Below are 18,830 nucleotides of genomic sequence, written 5' to 3'. Positions count from 1 at the left end.
GGGGAAGTAGAGTGGAGGTGTTGTAGGAGGCAGTAGAGTGGAGGTGTTGTAGGGGAAGTAGAGTGGAAGTAGGGGCAGTAGAGTGGAGGTTTTGAAGGGGTAGTAGAGTGGAGGTATGGTAGGGCAGTAGAGGGGAGGTGTTGTAGCGGCAGTAGAGTTGAGGTGTTGTAGGGGCAGTAGAGGGGAGGTGTTGTAGGGCTAGTAGAGTGGAGGTGGTGTTGTATGGGGAAGTAGAGTTGGGGTGTTGTAGGTTTAGTAGAGTGAAGTATCGTAGGGGCAGTAGAGTGGACGTGTGTATCTTGTTGGTGTAGGGCAGTAGTGTTTAGGTGTGTACAGCAGTAGAGTTGAGGTGTGTTGGTGTTAGAAAACATCCCGACTTAAAAAAAAAATACCCACCATTTCTGCACTGATCCCCTCGTAGGCGGTGGTCGAGTAGACGAGTGTATCATCGTTCAAGGTTAAAACTTGATCTTTATACCGTTCGAATATACTAGTGGCATATTCTGAGGAAGAAAGAAAGGTTAAACCCGCGCAGTAAGTACACGCACGAGTTACTGCCCTTTAAAAGATCTTTTTTTTAAGGGGGGGGGGTGTGGGAATCTATGGTTTAAAATGTTTATAAATAACTGGTGAAAACGTGTATTCTGTAATTCATCCTTTTTTGTCTGTTGTTCGGGGATCGTACTATTAGTTCGGTTCAACGGTTTTCTGAAGTAAGCACACAGTTAAGCTCTACTTCATATATCCTTGATCGACTCAAATCACGGTGACATTCAATAAACCTTTAAATTATATTTATTTATTTATATTATTTATTTTTTTTGTTGTAATAACACAAGTACTTTCAAATGGTTTACTATGTTTTTAATAGAAACGGAAAAAAAATGAGTACGGGGGTAGGGTATTTTTCCAATAGTTAATTTAGACTTGTAAATTTCAGAGTTGCTTCCCTTTTTTAAATCAAGAGTTGCTTCCCATAATCCTAATCATCTCGCCATACCATTGTGTTATCACTTACCGCAGTCGTCCTCGTCTTCTTTTGATGGACAATCAAAATCTCTATCACACCGAAACAGGGCAGGTATGCACCTGTGTAAAAACAAGGTACGATACACACAGAGTGAAAGAATAACACAGAAAGACAGGGGCGTATCTAGGGAGGAGCAGGGGTGCGGCAGTCCCAGGCGGTGAGTTTTTATTTAATACAAATGTATCGATGCATTTATTGGTGTACCACTAGAGACTATTAATATGCCATTGTACAACGACCTCTACCGTTGGACTACTACCACTAGACTGCCTCGTCATCATTGTTTCCCGTTCGTGCACAAGACACATGGGGGCAGATAAAGTAGAGTTCAACTGTTTCAGTGACATCGGCATATGAAGGGATAGTGAGGTCAGCACTTTGCCTTTTTTTTCTAACGTGAGTTATGAACCCATCAGAGCTGGGTGGACTCAAGGACGCTCTGCTCACTTGAAACCGGATTCGAACTCGAGACTTTCGGGTTTACAATCCAGCACCCTACCTCTAGACCACGCCGTCCCACTAGACTGCTTAGTACATTATACAAATATGAATGTGTGTAGTCTACGTTGTGTATTCCTGGACTACGTGCCATACCCCATAGACTACGTGCGATACCATCAGACTACGTCCTGTACCCCTCGACAACGTGCGATACCATTAGACTACGTTGTGTACCCCTAGACTACGTGCGGTAACACCATCAGACTACGTCCTGTACCCCTAGACTACGTGCGGTACCATCAGACTACGTCTTGTACCCCTCGACTACGTTGTGTACCCCTGGACTACGTGCGGTACCATCAGACTACGTCCTGTACCCCTAGACTACGTGCGGTACCACCATCAGACTACGTCTTGTACCCCTCGAATACGTTGTGTATCCCTGGACTACGTGCGGTACCATCAGACTACGTCCTGTACCCCTAGACTACGTCCTGTACCCGTAGACTACGTGCGGTACCATCAGACTACGTCCTGTACCCCTAGACTACGTCCTGTACCCGTAGACTACGTGCGGTACCATCAGACTACGTCATGTACCCCTAGACTACGTGCTTTACCCCATGGACTACGTGCTGTACTTACTTTTGATCGAGCGAACAATAGAATTCGCTGGCCGGGCAATTGAGTGCACTGGCTGCTGTGAAGATATGGGTTAGCGTTAGGTTTAGGTTCAGTATTTGGGTTAGCGTTAGGTTTAGGTTCAGTATTTGGGTTAGAGTTATGTCTAGGTTCTATATTTATGTTAGAGTTTGGTCTAAGTTCAGTATTTGTGTTAGAGTTAGGTCTAGGTTCAGTATTTGTGTTAGAGTTATGTCTAGGTTCTATATTTATGTTAGAGTTAGGTCTAGGTTCAGTATTTGTGTTAGAGTTAGGTCTAGGTTCAGTATTTGTGTTAGAGTTATGTCTAGGTTCTATATTTATGTTAGAGTTAGGTCTAGGTTCAGTATTTGTGTTAGAGTTAAGCCTAGGTTCAGTATTTGTGTTAGAGTTAAGCCTAGGTTCAGTATTTGTATTAGAGTCAGGTTTAGGTCCTATATTTGTGTTAGTTAGGTCTAGGGTCAGTTTGTGTTTTGAACTTACGTTTTGTGGTGACCTCTACGACGGACGCGTGGGTGCACCTGTCGACCTTACAGAAACCAAACTTCTGCTCTTCGTGGCTCACCCAACACCAGGGCCTTTTCTCGCGGTCTGGGTTTCTGCAGAAGTTGTGGTCGCCCAGCCCCTAAGAGAGGAAAGGTTAAAGGTCAACTGCATTCAGTTGTAAGGGGACGTGTTGGTCGTATTTTGGCTAGCCCAAGATTCTAGTGTACAGTTTACGAGTTTGAGCCTTTTTACTTCAGTTTTAAGGGAACGGTGTAATCGTACGATGGTTAACCCAAGATTATAGTGTACAGATTACGTTTGAACCTTTTGACTTTAGCTGTAAGGGAACGGCGTGGTCGTACGTTGGCTAATCCAAGATTATAGTGTACAGTGTACGAGTTCGAGCCAGTTTGGACTTGTCACTTAGCTTTAACGAGTACTCGAGTTGGATTGTACAAAGTAAAGCCATCTGGGAATAGGGCTGGTAAGTAGGTCACCAACCAGTTCTACGGCTCAATAAAACCTACATGAGCCATATAACTGGTTGGCGACCTACTTAGCAGCCCTATAGTGCTGACTAAACTCTTTTTTCCAAATGCAGAGGACAGGTGAACTCTTCTTTATCAGTTCCGTAAACCTTCTGTTCCGAAATGGTTTTTATTCCGCTATGGGGATTTAAGTAAAGTCTCGCGATCGCCGAGACCCTTTAATTTCTTTAGGTCGATTGAATTCAGTTTAGACGCGTATGTTTTGTTTTCTTGCTACCAGAGCCAAATGTCTCGCTAAAAAATATGTACTTGTCTTGGGTTTATTGATTTAAAAGTGCAAAAGTCTCGCAATGAATGATTTAAGTCGCGTAGACGTTTGAAATATTCTAGACTTAAGAAAACATTTAATTTTTTTTTCTCATCTCCAGGCATGTACTACGCCTCACATGGCATCAGCAGCTGACGTCTGGCATTGGATTTTATTCGGTCTCTTACGTGTGTATCTGTGTTTGTATGTGTGTCTGTCTGTGTGTCTGTGTGTCTGTGTGTCTGTGTTTTTTTGCGTGTCTGTATGTCTGTGTGTCTTTGTTCGTCTGTGTGTCTGTGTGTCTTTGTTCGTCTGCGTGTCTGTATGTATGTGTGTCTGTGTGTCTGTGTGTCTGTGTATCTGTGTGTCTGTTTGTCTGTGTCTGTATGTCGGTGTGTCTGTATGTCTGTGTGTCTGTGTGTCTGTGTTTTTCTGTGTGTCTGTGTGTATGTGTGTCTGTCTGTGTGTCTGTATGTCTGTGTGTCTGTGTGTATGTGTGTCTGTGTTTTTCTGTATGTCTGTATATCTGTGTCTGTGTGTTTGTCTGTGTGTCTGTGTCTCTGTGTGTTGGATCTTAAGATGGTGGTGGAGATCTGACCTTGATTGCGTGTTAGATACTAGAACCACACTCCAGAAGATCTCACTTTGTGTACAACAATAGGGCTGGTAAGTAGGTCACCAACTAGTTCTATGGCCCATGCAGGTTTTATTGAGCCGTAGGTTGGTGACCTACTTACCAGCCCTATAGTGAAGATCACAATTTGTCTGTTAGATAGTACAATCACCCTACACGAGCTCACCATGTTCGGGTGTGTCCGGCTATTGACGACCATGGAATCGTCCCAGTTCAGACACAGACTCCCACTGACCGTGGTCTGAGCCAACCCTCTGTACGTGCTGCCGTCCTCTGTGTAACAATCTGTGGTGATAAGTTGTAAATAGATAGAGGTTATCTAGGGTCTTAGTAAACTGTCGTAATTATTATAGGGCGTAAGGAACACATGAAAGTTGGAAGAAAGTCGTGATTTTGGGCGTAATGAGATATTTTTAATGCGTTACTATGGAAGCGAACAAACTGTCATTTGATGAGATACTCATGAAATAAAATAAAAAAGGATTGGATACACACTTAGGAAGCCTGCATCAAAGACAAGCCTTCATCTTTTCTACTGGATTATGCGAGAGTTACTTCTAGACGAGGTGAGCGTTACTTTTAGACAGTGCCAGAGTCAAGGTTTAGACAGTGCCAGAGTCAAGGTTTAGACAGTGCCAGAGTCAAGGTTTAGACAGTGCCAGAGTCAAGGTTTAGACAGTGCCAGAGTCAAGGTTTAGACAGTGCCAGAGTCAAGGTTTAGACAGTGCCAGAGTCAAGGTTTAGACAGTGCCAGAGTCAAGGTTTAGACAGTGCCAGAGTCAAGGTTTAGACAGTGCCAGAGTCAAGGTTTAGACAGTGCCAGAGTCAAGGTTTAGACAGTGCCAGAGTCAAGGTTTAGACAGTGCCAGAGTCAAGGTTTAGACAGTGCCAGAGTCAAGGTTTAGACAGTGCCAGAGTCAAGGTTTAGACAGTGCCAGAGTCAAGGTTTAGACAGTGCCAGAGTCAAGGTTTAGACAATTGCCAGAGTTTATACAGTGCCAGAGTCAAGGTTTAGACAGTGCCAGAGTCAAGGTTTAGACAGTGCCAGAGTCAAGGTTTAGACAGTGCCAGAGTCAAGGTTTAGACAGTGCCAGAGTCAAGGTTTAGACAGTGCCAGAATTTAGACAATGCTAAAGCTCATACAGTGCCAGAGTTTAGATGGTGACGGAGTCAAAGCTTAGACAATGCCAAGGCTTAGACAGTACCAACGTTTAGACAGTACCAAGGCTATCGCTACCTGTATTGTCCTCCGTCTCACTTGCCGTGGACTGGCAGATGAAGTCGATGCCCGCAGACTTCTGGCAGGTGTCAGCCTTCCAGAAGAAATAGTCCAGTATTCTCGTGATGTTCCAGGGATCAAGGTACTCGTCAGACAAGGTCAGGCAGTCAAACTTTCTCCGATTGGCTGGCTCAGCGTGGACATTTCTGACCTGATGCCAGCCTAGGGGGGGGGGATAAAAACCTACAGGTGCCAGTAGGGGGATGACTTTATAACACTAGTGGGATGACTTTATAACACTAGTGGGATGACTTTATAACACTAGTGGGATGACTTTATAACACTAGTGGGATGACTTTATAACACTAGTGGGGTTACTTTATAACACTAGTGGGGTGACTTTGTAACACTAGTGGGATGACTTTATAACACTAGTGGGATGACTTTATAACACTAGTGGGATGACTTTATAACACTAGTGGGATGACTTTATAACCCTAGTGGGGTTACTTTATAACACTAGTGGGGTGACTTTGTAACACTAGTGGGATGACTTTATAACACTAGTGGGATGACTTTACAACACTACCAATGGTTTCATGACTTTATAACACTAGCGGCATGACTTTATAACACTAGTGGGATGACTTTATAACACTACAAATAGTGGGATGACTTTATAACACTACCAATAGTGGGATGACTTTAAAACACTACAAATAGTGGGATGACTTTATAACACTACCAATAGTGGGATGACTTTATAACACTACCAATAGTGGGATGACTTTATAACACTACCAATAGCGGGATGACTTTATAACACTAGTTGGATGACTTTATAACACTACAAATACTGGGATGAATTCACACTACCAGTAGTGGGATGACTTTATAACACTAGTGGGATGACTTTATAACACTACCAGTAGTGGGATGACTTTATAACACTACCAATAGTGGGATGACTTTATAACACTTCAAATATTGGGATGAATTAACACTACCAGTAGTGGGATGACTTTATAACAACACAAATAAGTTCTTAACAAATCAGCCTTTATCTTTAGATCTTGTGCTGGAGCACCCCTTGGGGCATGTGTTTACATATTATGTAAGACTTTATTTAAAACAGCTGTAGCTGACCTAGAGAATGTAGGTCACCCACCATTAGCACTAACCTGGGAACTTTAGGTCACCCACCATTAGCACTAACCTGGGAACTTTAGGTCACCCACCATTAGCACTAACCTGGAGACTTTAGGTCACCCACCATTAGCACTAACCTGGGAACTTTAGGTCACCCACCATTAGCACTAACCTGGGAACTTTAGGTCACCCACCATTAGCACTAACCTGGGAACTTTAGGTCACCCACCATTAGCACTAACCTGGGAACTTTAGGTCACCCACCATTAGCACTAACCTGGGAACTTTAGGTCACCCACCATTAGCACTAACCTGGGTACTTTAGGTCACCCACCATTAGCACTAACCTGGAGACTTTAGGTCACCCACCATTAGCACTAACCTGGGAACTTTAGGTCACCCACCATTAGCACTAACCTGGGAACTTTAGGTCACCCACCATTAGCACTAACCTGGGAACTTTAGGTCACCCACCATTAGCACTAACCTGGGAACTTTAGGTCACCCACCATTAGCACTAACCTGGGAACTTTAGGTCACCCACCATTAGCACTAACCTGGGAACTTTAGGTCACCCACCATTAGCACTAACCTGGGAACTTTAGGTCACCCACCATTAGCACTAACCTGGAGACTTTAGGTCACCCACCATTAGCACTAACCTGGAGACTTTAGGTCACCCACCATTAGCACTAACCTGGGAACTTTAGGTCACCCACCATTAGCACTAACCTGGGAACTTTAGGTCACCCACCATTAGCACTAACCTGGGAACTTTAGGTCACCCACCATTAGCACTAACCTGGGAACTTTAGGTCACCCACCATTAGCACTAACCTGGAGACTTTAGGTCACCCACCATTAGCACTAACCTGGGAACTTTAGGTCACCCACCATTAGCACTAACCTGGGAACTTTAGGTCACCCACCATTAGCACTAACCTGGAGACTTTAGGTCACCCACCATTAGCACTAACCTGGGAACTTTAGGTCACCCACCATTAGCACTAACCTGGGAACTTTAGGTCACCCACCATTAGCACTAACCTGGGAACTTTAGGTCACCCACCATTAGCACTAACCTGGAGACTTTAGGTCACCCACCATTAGCACTATTCTGGAGACTTTAGGTCACCCACCATTAGCACTAACCTGGAGACTTTAGGTCACCCACCATTAGCACTAACCTGGAGACTTTAGGTCACCCACCATTAGCACTAACCTGGAGACTTTAGGTCACCCACCATTAGCACTAACCTGGAGACTTTAGGTGACCCACCATTAGCACTAACCTGGAGACTTTAGGTCATCCACCAATAGCACTAACCTGGAGACTTTAGGTGACCCACCATTAGCACTAACCTGGGAACCATTTATCACCCACAATAGGTGACGCCACCAGCCTGTAGGATTGGTGACCCACCATTAGCACTCACCTGGGAACCATTTATCACCCACAATAGGTGACGCCACCAGCCTGTAGGATTTGCCGCTTGTCCTTGACCTTTGGGTCACGACTTGAAACCAGGACCACTCGCCTTGCAACTTTTTCCCACCGGTCAGCCACTGGCGTTGGTCTGGGGGGGGGGGGGGGGGGCAGAGAGAGAGAGATTGGGTAAATTGGTGCTGACGTATGACGGTTGATGAGGTGAATGTGTACTCGGATGGTGTAGTCTATGCTGTGGGTGAAGGGATTATAGAAAAGTGTATCTGTAAGTAAGTAACATACCACTTCGAACCTGATGGTCCATGGGGCAGGTGAAGTAAAGTTCACCTGTTTTACTAAAGGGGTAATGTGGTCAACACTATGCTTAACCGTCCTGAATTTCTCTAAAGTGAGTAGGGCTCCCATCAGAGGTAGGCCCGGGATCCGTACTCGGGTCTTTCGAGGCCACGTAGTCAAGAACTGAACCTTTCGGACATGCAATTTTTGTTTTATTTGGATTAGTGAACTAAAGGGGTATGCAGTTTTTGTTTTATTTGGATTAGTGAACTTAATGGGCATGCTGTTTTTGTTTAAATTGGATTAGTGAACTAAATGGGTATGCTGTATTTTGTTTAATTTGGATTAGTGAACTAAACGGGTATGCAGTTTTTGTTTAATTTGGATTAGTGAACTAAATGGGTATGCAGTATTTTGTTGACATTAGACAATGAACCTACCGGGGTATGCTGTATTTTGTTGACTTTAGACAATGAACCCACCGGGCATGCTGTATTTTGTTGACTTTAGACAATGTACCAACCGGGCATGTTGTAATTTGTTGACTTTAGACAATGAACCTACCGGGCATGTTGTATTTTGTTGACTTCAGACAATGAACCTACCGGGTATGTTGTATTTTGTTGACTTTAGACAATGAACCTACCGGGCATGTTGTATTTTGTTGACTTTAGACAATGAACCTACCGGGCATGTTATATTTTGTTGACTTTAGACAATGAACCTACCGGGCATGCTGTATTTCGTCAACTTTAGACAATGCACCTACCGGGGTATGTTGTATTTTGTTGACTTTAGACAATGAACCTACCGGGCATGCTGTATTTTGTTGACTTTAGACAATGAACCTACCGGGCATGTTGTATTTTGTCGACTTTAGACAATGAACCTACCGGGGTATGTTGTATTTTGTTGACTTTAGACAATGAACCTACCGGGCATGCTGTATTTTGTCGACTTTAGACGATAAACCTACCGAGCATGTTGTATTTTGTCGACTTTAGACAATGAACCTACCAGGCATGTTGTTTTTAATCACATTCGACAGGAAATGATTCTCCTCGGCCGAGTCTATGGTCAGCAGCGTGGCATTTTTACTCAAGCAGTACTCAAGGGCTTTCATGTAGTTGGGAGCTTTTGCGATAAACTTGTAGCACTTTCCGAAGCCTGACACCCACCCCTCCGGGCATCCTTTGAAAAAAAAAAGTTTGTGTAAGCCACAATATGGAGTGTGATTGGTGTATTCTATAAAGGGGGGGGAGTTAGGGGGGAAAGATCAAGTTTAGAAGTCAAAGTATTTGCCAATAAAGAAATCTCGCTGAAATTATATTGCACACAAAAATAGCACTGTTAAAGACCAAATGTCGCATAAAATATTAGGAAATCGGCTTATTTTTTTTACAATAATAGAAAAAGGAGTCTTCAATAAAATCGCTCATAAAATAAGCCCAGAAAAAAACAGATCAAAACAAATATTTGGAAAATTTCTAACAATCATCCATCCACGCTCCTTAACATACCATGTACCTATAATGTCAAAGAACACATATTGTTAAAAGGATTTCTAGTTAATATTTCAATGGTTTCCAATTCATGAAATATTCCTGCGTAAAATGGTTTTATTGTGGCCTGACCAAGACAGCTACACATCTTAGTATGTACTTCATATCTTCTTTCTTCTTCTTCGCTCTTAATTCTAATGTTGGAGGATATTACCTCCAACACAACTAAGTATTACGTGTCAAATGGTTAAAGGGCCGTTAACTCCGATTTCAGCTTGTTTTTCTTTGCTTCCATAGCCTTTGTCCGACCAAGAACAAGGTACTTGGTAGTCTGGACATGGTGAGAGTGTGGTTTATGTGGCTTAGTGCAGCTAATATAATAACTGGCTATTTTTTTTAATACGAAACTCGGAAACCAGCTATTAAGATATATGAAAGAACCAGCCGTCCCGGCCAGGCCATGCACTGGCCTCTGTGAAAAAGCTATCTGTAAAGGACCGTGATTTCTCAATGGTACTATTGAATCGAGCATCCATTAGGCTTATTGTTGGTGTTTTCCGGTATTGGGACTTAGCAGTAAACACAGAAATAGGGGATAACTTGGGCGTTAAGCGAAGTGTGTCAAGTTTAGGGGTTAGAATTAGATTATTCCATAAAACTGTTAGTTTCAAGTAACATGCCTATTGTTTGTTTTTCTTGTTTGTTGTTGTTGTTGTTGTTTTACAACAGCAAGGCGCTGATGATAACTTTGTAAGATAAAAAAACAAACCATTATTAAAATAAGAAAATAAACGTTTGAGAAAAAAATTCTGGTCCAACCACCACCCCCACCACCCCCACCCCCCCCCCCCCCCCCACGCCCTTAGCAATGCCGCATACAATCAATGACCCACGCGGGTTAGCGTGACGGAAGAAGACGACCCACCTGAGTTGTCTTGACACGTGACCGTTGCCGCCTCAGCCGGTGAGCAGTCGTGTAGCGTGCTGTACTCACAGTCCTGAAGCCTTGACTCGTCCCCCGAACATGCCACATCATCCATCAGAACCTCGTGACTGTCCATGTTTCTTAAGGGGACCACTTCATCTCCCATACTCACTTTTGAGGCTCCTCTGTATCGTATATATATATATATATATATATATATATATATATATATATATATATATATATATATATATATATATATATATATATATTCATTCGTTCATTCGTTCATTTGTTCATTCGTTCTATCGTTCGTTCATTTGTTCATTCATTCATTTTTATGTTCATGTTGTAATCATGCGAAAAATCCATGAGGTTTCCTAACCTTGTCCATCTGTCTGCCTGTCAGTTTAACTGTTTGTCTGTTTGTCAGTTTGTCAGCTTGTCTCTCTGTCGGTGTATGTAAACACGATAACTTGAGTACAATTTAGTTTGATATTTCATGTATAAGTATTATAACAAATTTGTGGTTTCCTTTCAACTTTTGGGCTACTTCTGGAAACCGGAATTGGTACTTTTTTTCCACTTCCTGTTTCTCAAAAACCTATAACTTGAGTACCGTTTAAATTAGTTTGACGCAATTTACATTGTATACACCTTCCACGATTTCCTGTATCCGGAAATAAGTGTTATATACATATATATATGTAAATATATATATATATATATATATATATATATATATATATATATATTATATGTACAGAGACCTATGTGAAAGTTGTTCCTTACTTGATAAAGCCCAGCTGTCGACATGCCACGTTGCCGTCCTGGAGGTCCCAGTTGTCGTCACAGACGTAGCCCCACCTGCCGGCTCTGTAGACCTCCACCAGACCAGACGTGTAGAACTTTTGGCTGCTGCGGAGCCTGGGTTCCAGAGAGGTGTCACGTGGGTCAAAACGTGGGTCAAATGTGATATGAGAGAGTTGTCATGCGGGTTTGATTTGAGATAGTTGTCACGTATCACGTGGGTTAAGTCGTGATTTGAGAGAGTTGTCGCGTATCACGTGGCTTAAGTCGTGATTTGAGAGAGTTGTCACGTATCACGTGGGTTAAGTCGTGATTTGAGAGAGTTGTCACGTGAGTTAAGTCGTGATTTGAGAGAGTTGTCACGTGGTTTTGATTTGAGAGAGTTGTCACGTATCACGTGGGTCAAATGTGATATGAGAGAGTTGTCACGTGGGTTAAGTCGTGATTTGAGAGAGTTGTCACATGTGTTGAGTCGTGATTTGAGAGAGTTGTCACATGTGTTGAGTCGTGATTTGAGAGAGTTGTCACATGTATGAGTCGTGATTTGAGAGAGTTGTCACGTATCACGTGGGTTAAGTCGTGATTTGAGAGAGTTGTCACGTATCACGTGGGTTGAGTCGTGATTTGAGAGAGTTGTCACGTGGGTTAAGTCGTGATTTGAGAGAGTTGTCACGTATCACGTGGGTTAAGTCGTGATTTGAGAGAGTTGTCACGTGAGTTAAGTCGTGATTTGAGAGAGTTGTCACGTGGTTTTGATTTGAGAGAGTTGTCACGTATCACGTGGGTCAAATGTGATATGAGAGAGTTGTCACGTGGGTTAAGTCGTGATTTGAGAGAGTTGTCACATGTGTTGAGTCGTGATTTGAGAGAGTTGTCACATGTGTTGAGTCGTGATTTGAGAGAGTTGTCACATGTGTTGAGTCGTGATTTGAGAGAGTTGTCACGTATCACGTGGGTTAAGTCGTGATTTGAGAGAGTTGTCACGTATCACGTGGGTTGAGTCGTGATTTGAGAGAGTTGTCACGTGGGTTAAGTCGTGATTTGAGAGAGTTGTCACGTGGTTTTGATTTGAGAGAGTTGTCACGTATCACGTGGGTCAAATGTGATATGAGAGAGTTGTCACGTGGGTTAAGCCGTGATTTGAGAGAGTAGTCACGTATCACGTGGATTAAATCCTGATTGATTTTTCACCACTCTCGTACACATAAGATTGAGTTTTCAAACATGGCTTAACGAGTATTACAGAAACACTGTACATTTTTTGCCACTGGATTTTACAGAAACATTTCATAGATAATCATGGGTATACTTTATTTTGTTTTATTTTAGTGGGTTTTTTTTTAAACGACTGTATAATAGGTTTTTCTTCCATTTTTTAAATTTCTAATTATTTCTTAAAGTTTATTATAAAAAAATTTAATTGACAAAGATATTCATAATTTTAAAATACATGTTTTATACATGCATTTACGGATATAACTGTATAGATCAACAAAAACAAAAAGAAATCACAATACATTGGTTGGACTTTTTTTTTTCAAACTTACTTAAATCTTGTACAGCAAACTTACCGAATCGATTCCCCCGAATAAGGCTGTGTGATTTGCTTTTCTTTGCTTGGTGACACTCCTAGTAGCCATTGTAAGTAGTTCGTTTTCTATACAAGATTGTACAAGGTTCAAGTAAGTTAAATGGGACGACATGGATTAGCGGTAGAGCGCTAGACCCGAAAATCTCGAGTTCGAATCCGGGTTAGGGAAAGTAAAAGTGACTGGGCATAGTGCTGATCACACTATCCTTTCAGATGGTCACGGAAACAGGTGAACTCTACTTCACTTGTCCCATGGACTGTGTGTTAGACTGGCTGGTTAACGGGGCAGATGGATTAAGGCCGAGTACTTTTAAGAGCTGAGCCCGCACATTTAGGCCGAGTACTTTTAAGAGCTGAGCCGGCACACGGAAGTTGTATAACCTCGTGTGTAACAGTAGCGCGAGCCACCACTTGTTGGCTGTATCACTTGACTCTCTAGCACACAACACGTTATATTTACATTAAACCACTCAATCCTAGCGCAGCGATATTACCTAACATAACCATATTATGGAGTACATAGTTTCTGCAGTTTTAAATTGCGTGGAATTGCCTTGTGCTGGGGCGAATATAGCATTGATTTGATAAACAAGTCGTTTTTACATATATTTTTTCTGTCCCTAAATCGGTCCCGGCCCACGGACCCTTTTAATCCCCCCCCCCACACACACACACACAATTACAACCACCACCACTATTAGTATCAGACCCATCTTAAAAACAAATTTTTAAAAACTAACTCGAGTACATCAGCCAACATTGGTCATCGAATAGAACATCTATTGAAAGATTCTACTACATACTGTATACTTATATGGCTACTTTCACAACCACACACATTCACACACACAAACTGGGATGATATGGCTACTGACACACACACACACACATACACACATATTCATACACATACACAGAATGAAAGGCTATGGCTACTGACACAACCGGAAATCAAGACGGAAACCCATCAAGAGTCTTTGTTTACATGCTGCAAATAGAAGTGTTGTGACAGATGTCTTGAGTCAGAAGTGTTAAAGGGTCGGCGTGGTCGAGTCAGTAAAAGCTCATGGCTGCTAAACCGATAAAGTCTCGAGTTCGAACCCTCGGGTAGATGAGGCTCGTTAGCTGGGGACTGCCACTCTATTAGGAGAGACAACTCCAAAATCAAACAACTGCTGCCTTGTAGTTTGTTCTTGGTTGGACAAAGGCTATGGAAGCTAATCCAAAAAGAAAAGCAGGCTGAAATCGGAGTCAATGGCCTCAATGGCGCATAACCAGTTTACACGTATCCTTAATAGTGGTCAAGTCGGCAAAGGTCATGATTGATAAAGTCGAAAAAAGTCTCGAGTTCAAACCCTCTGGCAGATAAGGCTCGATCACATCCAACACTAAAAATTAAGAACGAAGAAGAAGAAGTGTTAAGACAGAAGACGTCTGCAATTTTGAAAGGCGGGGGGTAGGGGGTTGTAGGCCGGGGGGGGGGGTGGTGTCTGGCTTATTTTAAATCGTTATGGTTACGATACCAGTATCGTTTTCTGCAGCACTAACTAATCGAATCAGTCAATACGACTAGCCCTTGAGAGATTGACATTAGACAGCTAAAACAAGGAATATGAAACCGTTACTTGGTTGTCAATTGTCCCAATTCTACGTGTCCTGTCTACGGGTGTCCTCTGAGTGTAGGTCCTACCTGAAATAAATCACATGGACAATATACCCTTGTTTACTTTTTCCACTGGGTAAAGTGGATGCCGTAGACTTTATTCTTGCTAACCGGACATTTGATGATGAAAACTACAGTAGATGAACACAGCAACGCAAGTACCGAGTAGAAACTACAAACTCGTCAAAAACACGAAACTACACTCAACAAACCTACCACCCGAACCCAACCCCCCCCCCCCACACACACACACACCGCCCAAACCCAAAGCCTCGCACACATTACCCAAACCCAAACCCACACACACAACCCCCACCATCTAAATCTACACACACACCACCCAAAAACACACACAAAGTCCCACCATAAGCACACATAAAACACACTACCCAATCCCTCACACACACACACACTCGCCCACACCACACAAAACCACACACACAACCCCCACCATCTAAATCTACACACACAACTTTATCACTCAAGCCCACACCCTCACACACACACACCAACCACACCAACACACAGCCCCCAGCATCCAAAACCAGACCCACACCACCGAAACTCACACACACACCACTTCAAACCCCCGCATTCACCCACACCACCCAAACCTACACACAAATTCCCACCATAATCACACACACACACAAAACACACAACCCAAACCCTCAATCACACACACACCCAAACCCTAAACCCCCCCCCCCCCCCTCACGCACTTACCACACCATTGCTAGCTATCACCTACAAAAAACTGTTATTTAAACTTTTGAACAGTTCCCACAACTGTCTCCAAAGTTAGGCCAAACATACAAGAGTTCTCTAACCCTTCTAGGGTTAAAGAAATAAACCAAACCTTAACCATATGATGGAATCAAACTACTACTGCACTCTCTAGATCCGTGGGTGCTGGGAGGGAGGGGTTCTATTCTTAATATCCGTAACACTACTATCTAGGTTTATCAGTCTAGCTTGCTGTGAGCTGAGTTAAATTCTAAATAACAACTAACCTCTGTTGAGTGTCACATTATTCGCATTGTACCTGGGATGGATTGCTTGTTTAGGCTGTTACAGGTGGAAGAATGGTAAAGGGAAATAAAAAGTTTATTTTTTTTTAAATTACTGCATAACAGTTTAAATGCAATGCAACAATTGTTAATAAAAAATAAATATGAAAAGAAGACCCATGTCAAGTTGAAGTTGGTTGGTCCAACAAATTGTTACACCTACGTGATATCAGACTAACAAATTTTTACACCCATGTGACCTTAGTAAACCAAATTGTTACACCTATTTGACGGCAGTCCACCAAATTGTTATACCTAGATGACGTCAGACTAACAGATTGTTACGCCCATGTGACCTCATCTCTGCCCAATCGTTACGTCAGCTTATGATGACTCTGATTTCTACATCCCCATAACGTCAAACTTACGCAAAGATTACGTCACACCGCGTCTATTCGTCATTGAAAGAACCAGTTGAGTGCCAATTCAAATCACCACCACCCACAACCATGCATCCATAGTGACGTGACGTATTCCTGTGTGGACCCCTGGGGAGCAAAGGGCTACAGCCACACCTCCCCTGGGGAGCAAAGGGCTACAGCCACACCTCCCCTGGGGAGCAAAGGGCTACAGCCACACCTCTCCTGGGGAGCAAAGGGCTACAGCCACACCTCTCCTGGGGAGCAAAGGGCTACAGCCACACCTCTCCTGGGGAGCAAAAGGCTACAGCCACACCTCTCCTGGGGAGCAAAAGGCTACAGCCACACCTCTCCTGGGGAGCAAAGGGCTATAGCCACACCTCTCCATCGGGAAACTCTTTATTCACGCCCACGTAAGCCCTGCTGCCCTTGCCTCCTCTATGCTACCATGTTACAACTTAGTATTGCATCGACATGGATGAATTTCTGCCCCGTCTCTTTCACAACAAACACCTAGACAGCACTTGACTGTCATTACCAGCTACGAGCTTCACGCGACAAGTGGTTTTTTTAGCCAGGCGGCTAATGTCTGACCCATGCATGCATACAAAAGCATGGTGTCACTTTTTTTAATAATATAATCCTCAATCCTCAACCCTCAATCCTCAACCCTCAATCCTCAATCCTCAACCCTCAAACCTCAACCCTCAACCCTAAACCATCAATCCTCAAGCATCAATCCTTAATCCTCAATCCTCAATCCTAAATCCTAAATCCTAAACCCTCAACCCTCAACCCTCAATCCTCAATCCTCAATCCTCAACCCTCAATCCTTAAACCTCAACCCTCAACCCTCAATCTGATACTGACAACATGAACTCTCTCCCCTGACCCAAACCCCCACCCCCCCCCCCTTAAACACAAACCTAGATTCCTGTCAATGAGTTTTCAGTCTCTGTTGTCTGTTACAAGCAGAGATACCCGAGTCTATTTATAGGTTTCTACCACCCTCAACCAAATCAGTTTCAATAACGTCAGTAAATCAAATCTTACTCTTTTGGCCGATTGGGAGTTGCTTCCCCTTCCTCTGACGTTTGGTCGACTCTGCACCATTTGAAAACAAACAATATGTCTCATTATTTTTTTTACAAGACACATTGTGTTTTTACCTGTGCATTGTGCGTGCATTTTTTTCATTACTCGTGCACATGTGTGAGTCAGTGTTATAATGATACACATATAATTTACAAAGCTGAAAGAACGCCCAATATCTACAACTATATCTATAATATATATAACTGTATCAAAATCAAGCAAGGCCAAATAACCTAACCTAGACTTCAAACTGCACAGGCCGAGAGATTGTAATCTGGTATTTTATAAAATTGTGTGCATGTGTTCACAGTAAATAAAAGCACTCGTTGATTTACTGGCGATCTTAGTTAATTAACTGGGGTCTTGGGTATTCTGTAGTTTATGTGATAACGCTGTTACACTATTTATACAAGTACACAAGTTTTATACTGAATTAGTAAGCAGGCAGTTGGTTAAACATTAGTGAGCCGGTTTTGAACACACGTCGAAAATGCACATGTCGTCGTGTGTCGTGTGTTGGTGTGTTAAAGACAGCGAATGTCGGGATGTGTCGTCGGTCACCTGGCTCTACCTTCTAGGTCGATTAGCCGTACCCTTGTATCCATATCAGTGATACCGGTACGCAAGCGAAGGCCTATGGTGACTGTAATACTAACCTAAAGCATAACTCTTAGCCTAAGCCAAAACAAAACACTACACCAGTGGTTCTTAACCTGGGTTCGATCGGACCCCAGAGGTTTGGTGCGTCAGTAGGGGTCGGTGTGGTCGAGTCGGTAAAGCTCATGGTTGCTAAACCGGAAAAGTCTCGAGTTCGAACCCTCGGGCAGATGAGGCTCGTTAGCTGGGGACAGCCACTTTTCTAGGAGAGACAACTCCAAAATTAAACAACTGCTGCCTTGTAGTTTGTTCTTGGTTGGACAAAGGCTATGGAAGCAAATCCAAAAAGAAAAGCAGGCTGAAATCGGAGTCAATGGCCTCAATGGCGCATAACCAGTTGACACGTAATCCTTAATTGTGATGGAGGCGTGGTCGAGTCGGCAAAAAGCTCATGGTTGATAAATTCGAACAAAGTCTCGAGTTCAAACCCACTGGCAGATAAATCTCGAACCCCTTCAACACTAATAATTAAGAACGAAGAAGAAAGAAGAAGAAGGTGCGTCAGTGTTTTGGTGGAGGTCAACACACACACACACACACACACAAACACACATCACACACACATACACACACCCGACTCACATAACTCACGATTTGATATTGTCAGTGCGGACGAATGAATTATTAAGAAGGGTTCGTTGAATGCGCCGCATATGAAACTGGTTGGGTTGGGTTCTTGCAAAAAGGTTAAGAACCACTGCTCTAATTTTACTCCTAATGTTTAAAATTTCGCTCAAGGTTTAGGCTATTTAGAAAAAAGTGTACCAAACTATTTCAACAGAGTGTGATATGTTCCTTGACCTCGGCATATAAAGGGACTATGCCAAGCCGCCTTCCCTTTACCTAAAGACGGGTGGACTCAGGGACGTTCTACTGACTTTGAACTCGAGACTTTTGAGTTAGCAGACTAGCGCGCTACCGTTTAGGCCACGTCTTCCCATGATAATTTTAATTTTCAATGAGATGTGAGTGGGAGGGGTTCGCCAGGATTTTTTTTTCAGGCAGGTACAGAATTGTGTTG

At 43.0% G+C, this 18,830-nt stretch overlaps 1 protein-coding gene across 6 annotated transcripts in view; it reads right to left on the bottom strand.

Moving 5' to 3' along the window:
* LOC131930260 (neurotrypsin) overlaps nt 1–18,830 on the bottom strand; it is a 37,969-nt gene that overhangs the window by 17,901 nt on the left and 1,238 nt on the right. The window contains exons 2-15 of one of the 6 annotated variants that reach the window (XM_059286671.1): nt 17,111–17,161; nt 15,642–15,696; nt 14,591–14,655; nt 12,946–13,031; nt 11,357–11,491; nt 10,565–10,749; nt 9,155–9,328; nt 7,851–7,991; nt 5,284–5,487; nt 4,213–4,331; nt 2,615–2,756; nt 2,117–2,171; nt 1,019–1,089; nt 397–503 (exon numbers count right to left, since the gene is read on the bottom strand). In XM_059286671.1, the coding sequence (XP_059142654.1) occupies nt 397–503; nt 1,019–1,089; nt 2,117–2,171; nt 2,615–2,756; nt 4,213–4,331; nt 5,284–5,487; nt 7,851–7,991; nt 9,155–9,328; nt 10,565–10,749; nt 11,357–11,491; nt 12,946–13,031; nt 14,591–14,655; nt 15,642–15,696; nt 17,111–17,161 (1,590 nt within the window). Of the gene's footprint in view, nt 1–396; nt 504–1,018; nt 1,090–2,116; nt 2,172–2,614; nt 2,757–4,212; nt 4,332–5,283; nt 5,488–7,776; nt 7,822–7,850; nt 7,992–8,660; nt 8,667–9,154; nt 9,329–10,564; nt 10,750–11,356; nt 11,492–12,945; nt 13,032–14,590; nt 14,656–15,641; nt 15,697–17,110; nt 17,162–18,830 lie in introns of those variants that run through there. The other 5 variants (XM_059286672.1, XM_059286673.1, XM_059286675.1 and 2 more) reach the window with 5 other exon arrangements.

Source organism: Physella acuta, unplaced genomic scaffold (genome assembly GCF_028476545.2).
Source record: "Physella acuta isolate Inbredline_101_S28 unplaced genomic scaffold, ASM2847654v3 ptg001747l, whole genome shotgun sequence".
Taxonomy (NCBI): domain Eukaryota; kingdom Metazoa; phylum Mollusca; class Gastropoda; family Physidae; genus Physella; species Physella acuta.
This window is presented reverse-complemented; position numbering and strand designations above follow the sequence as displayed.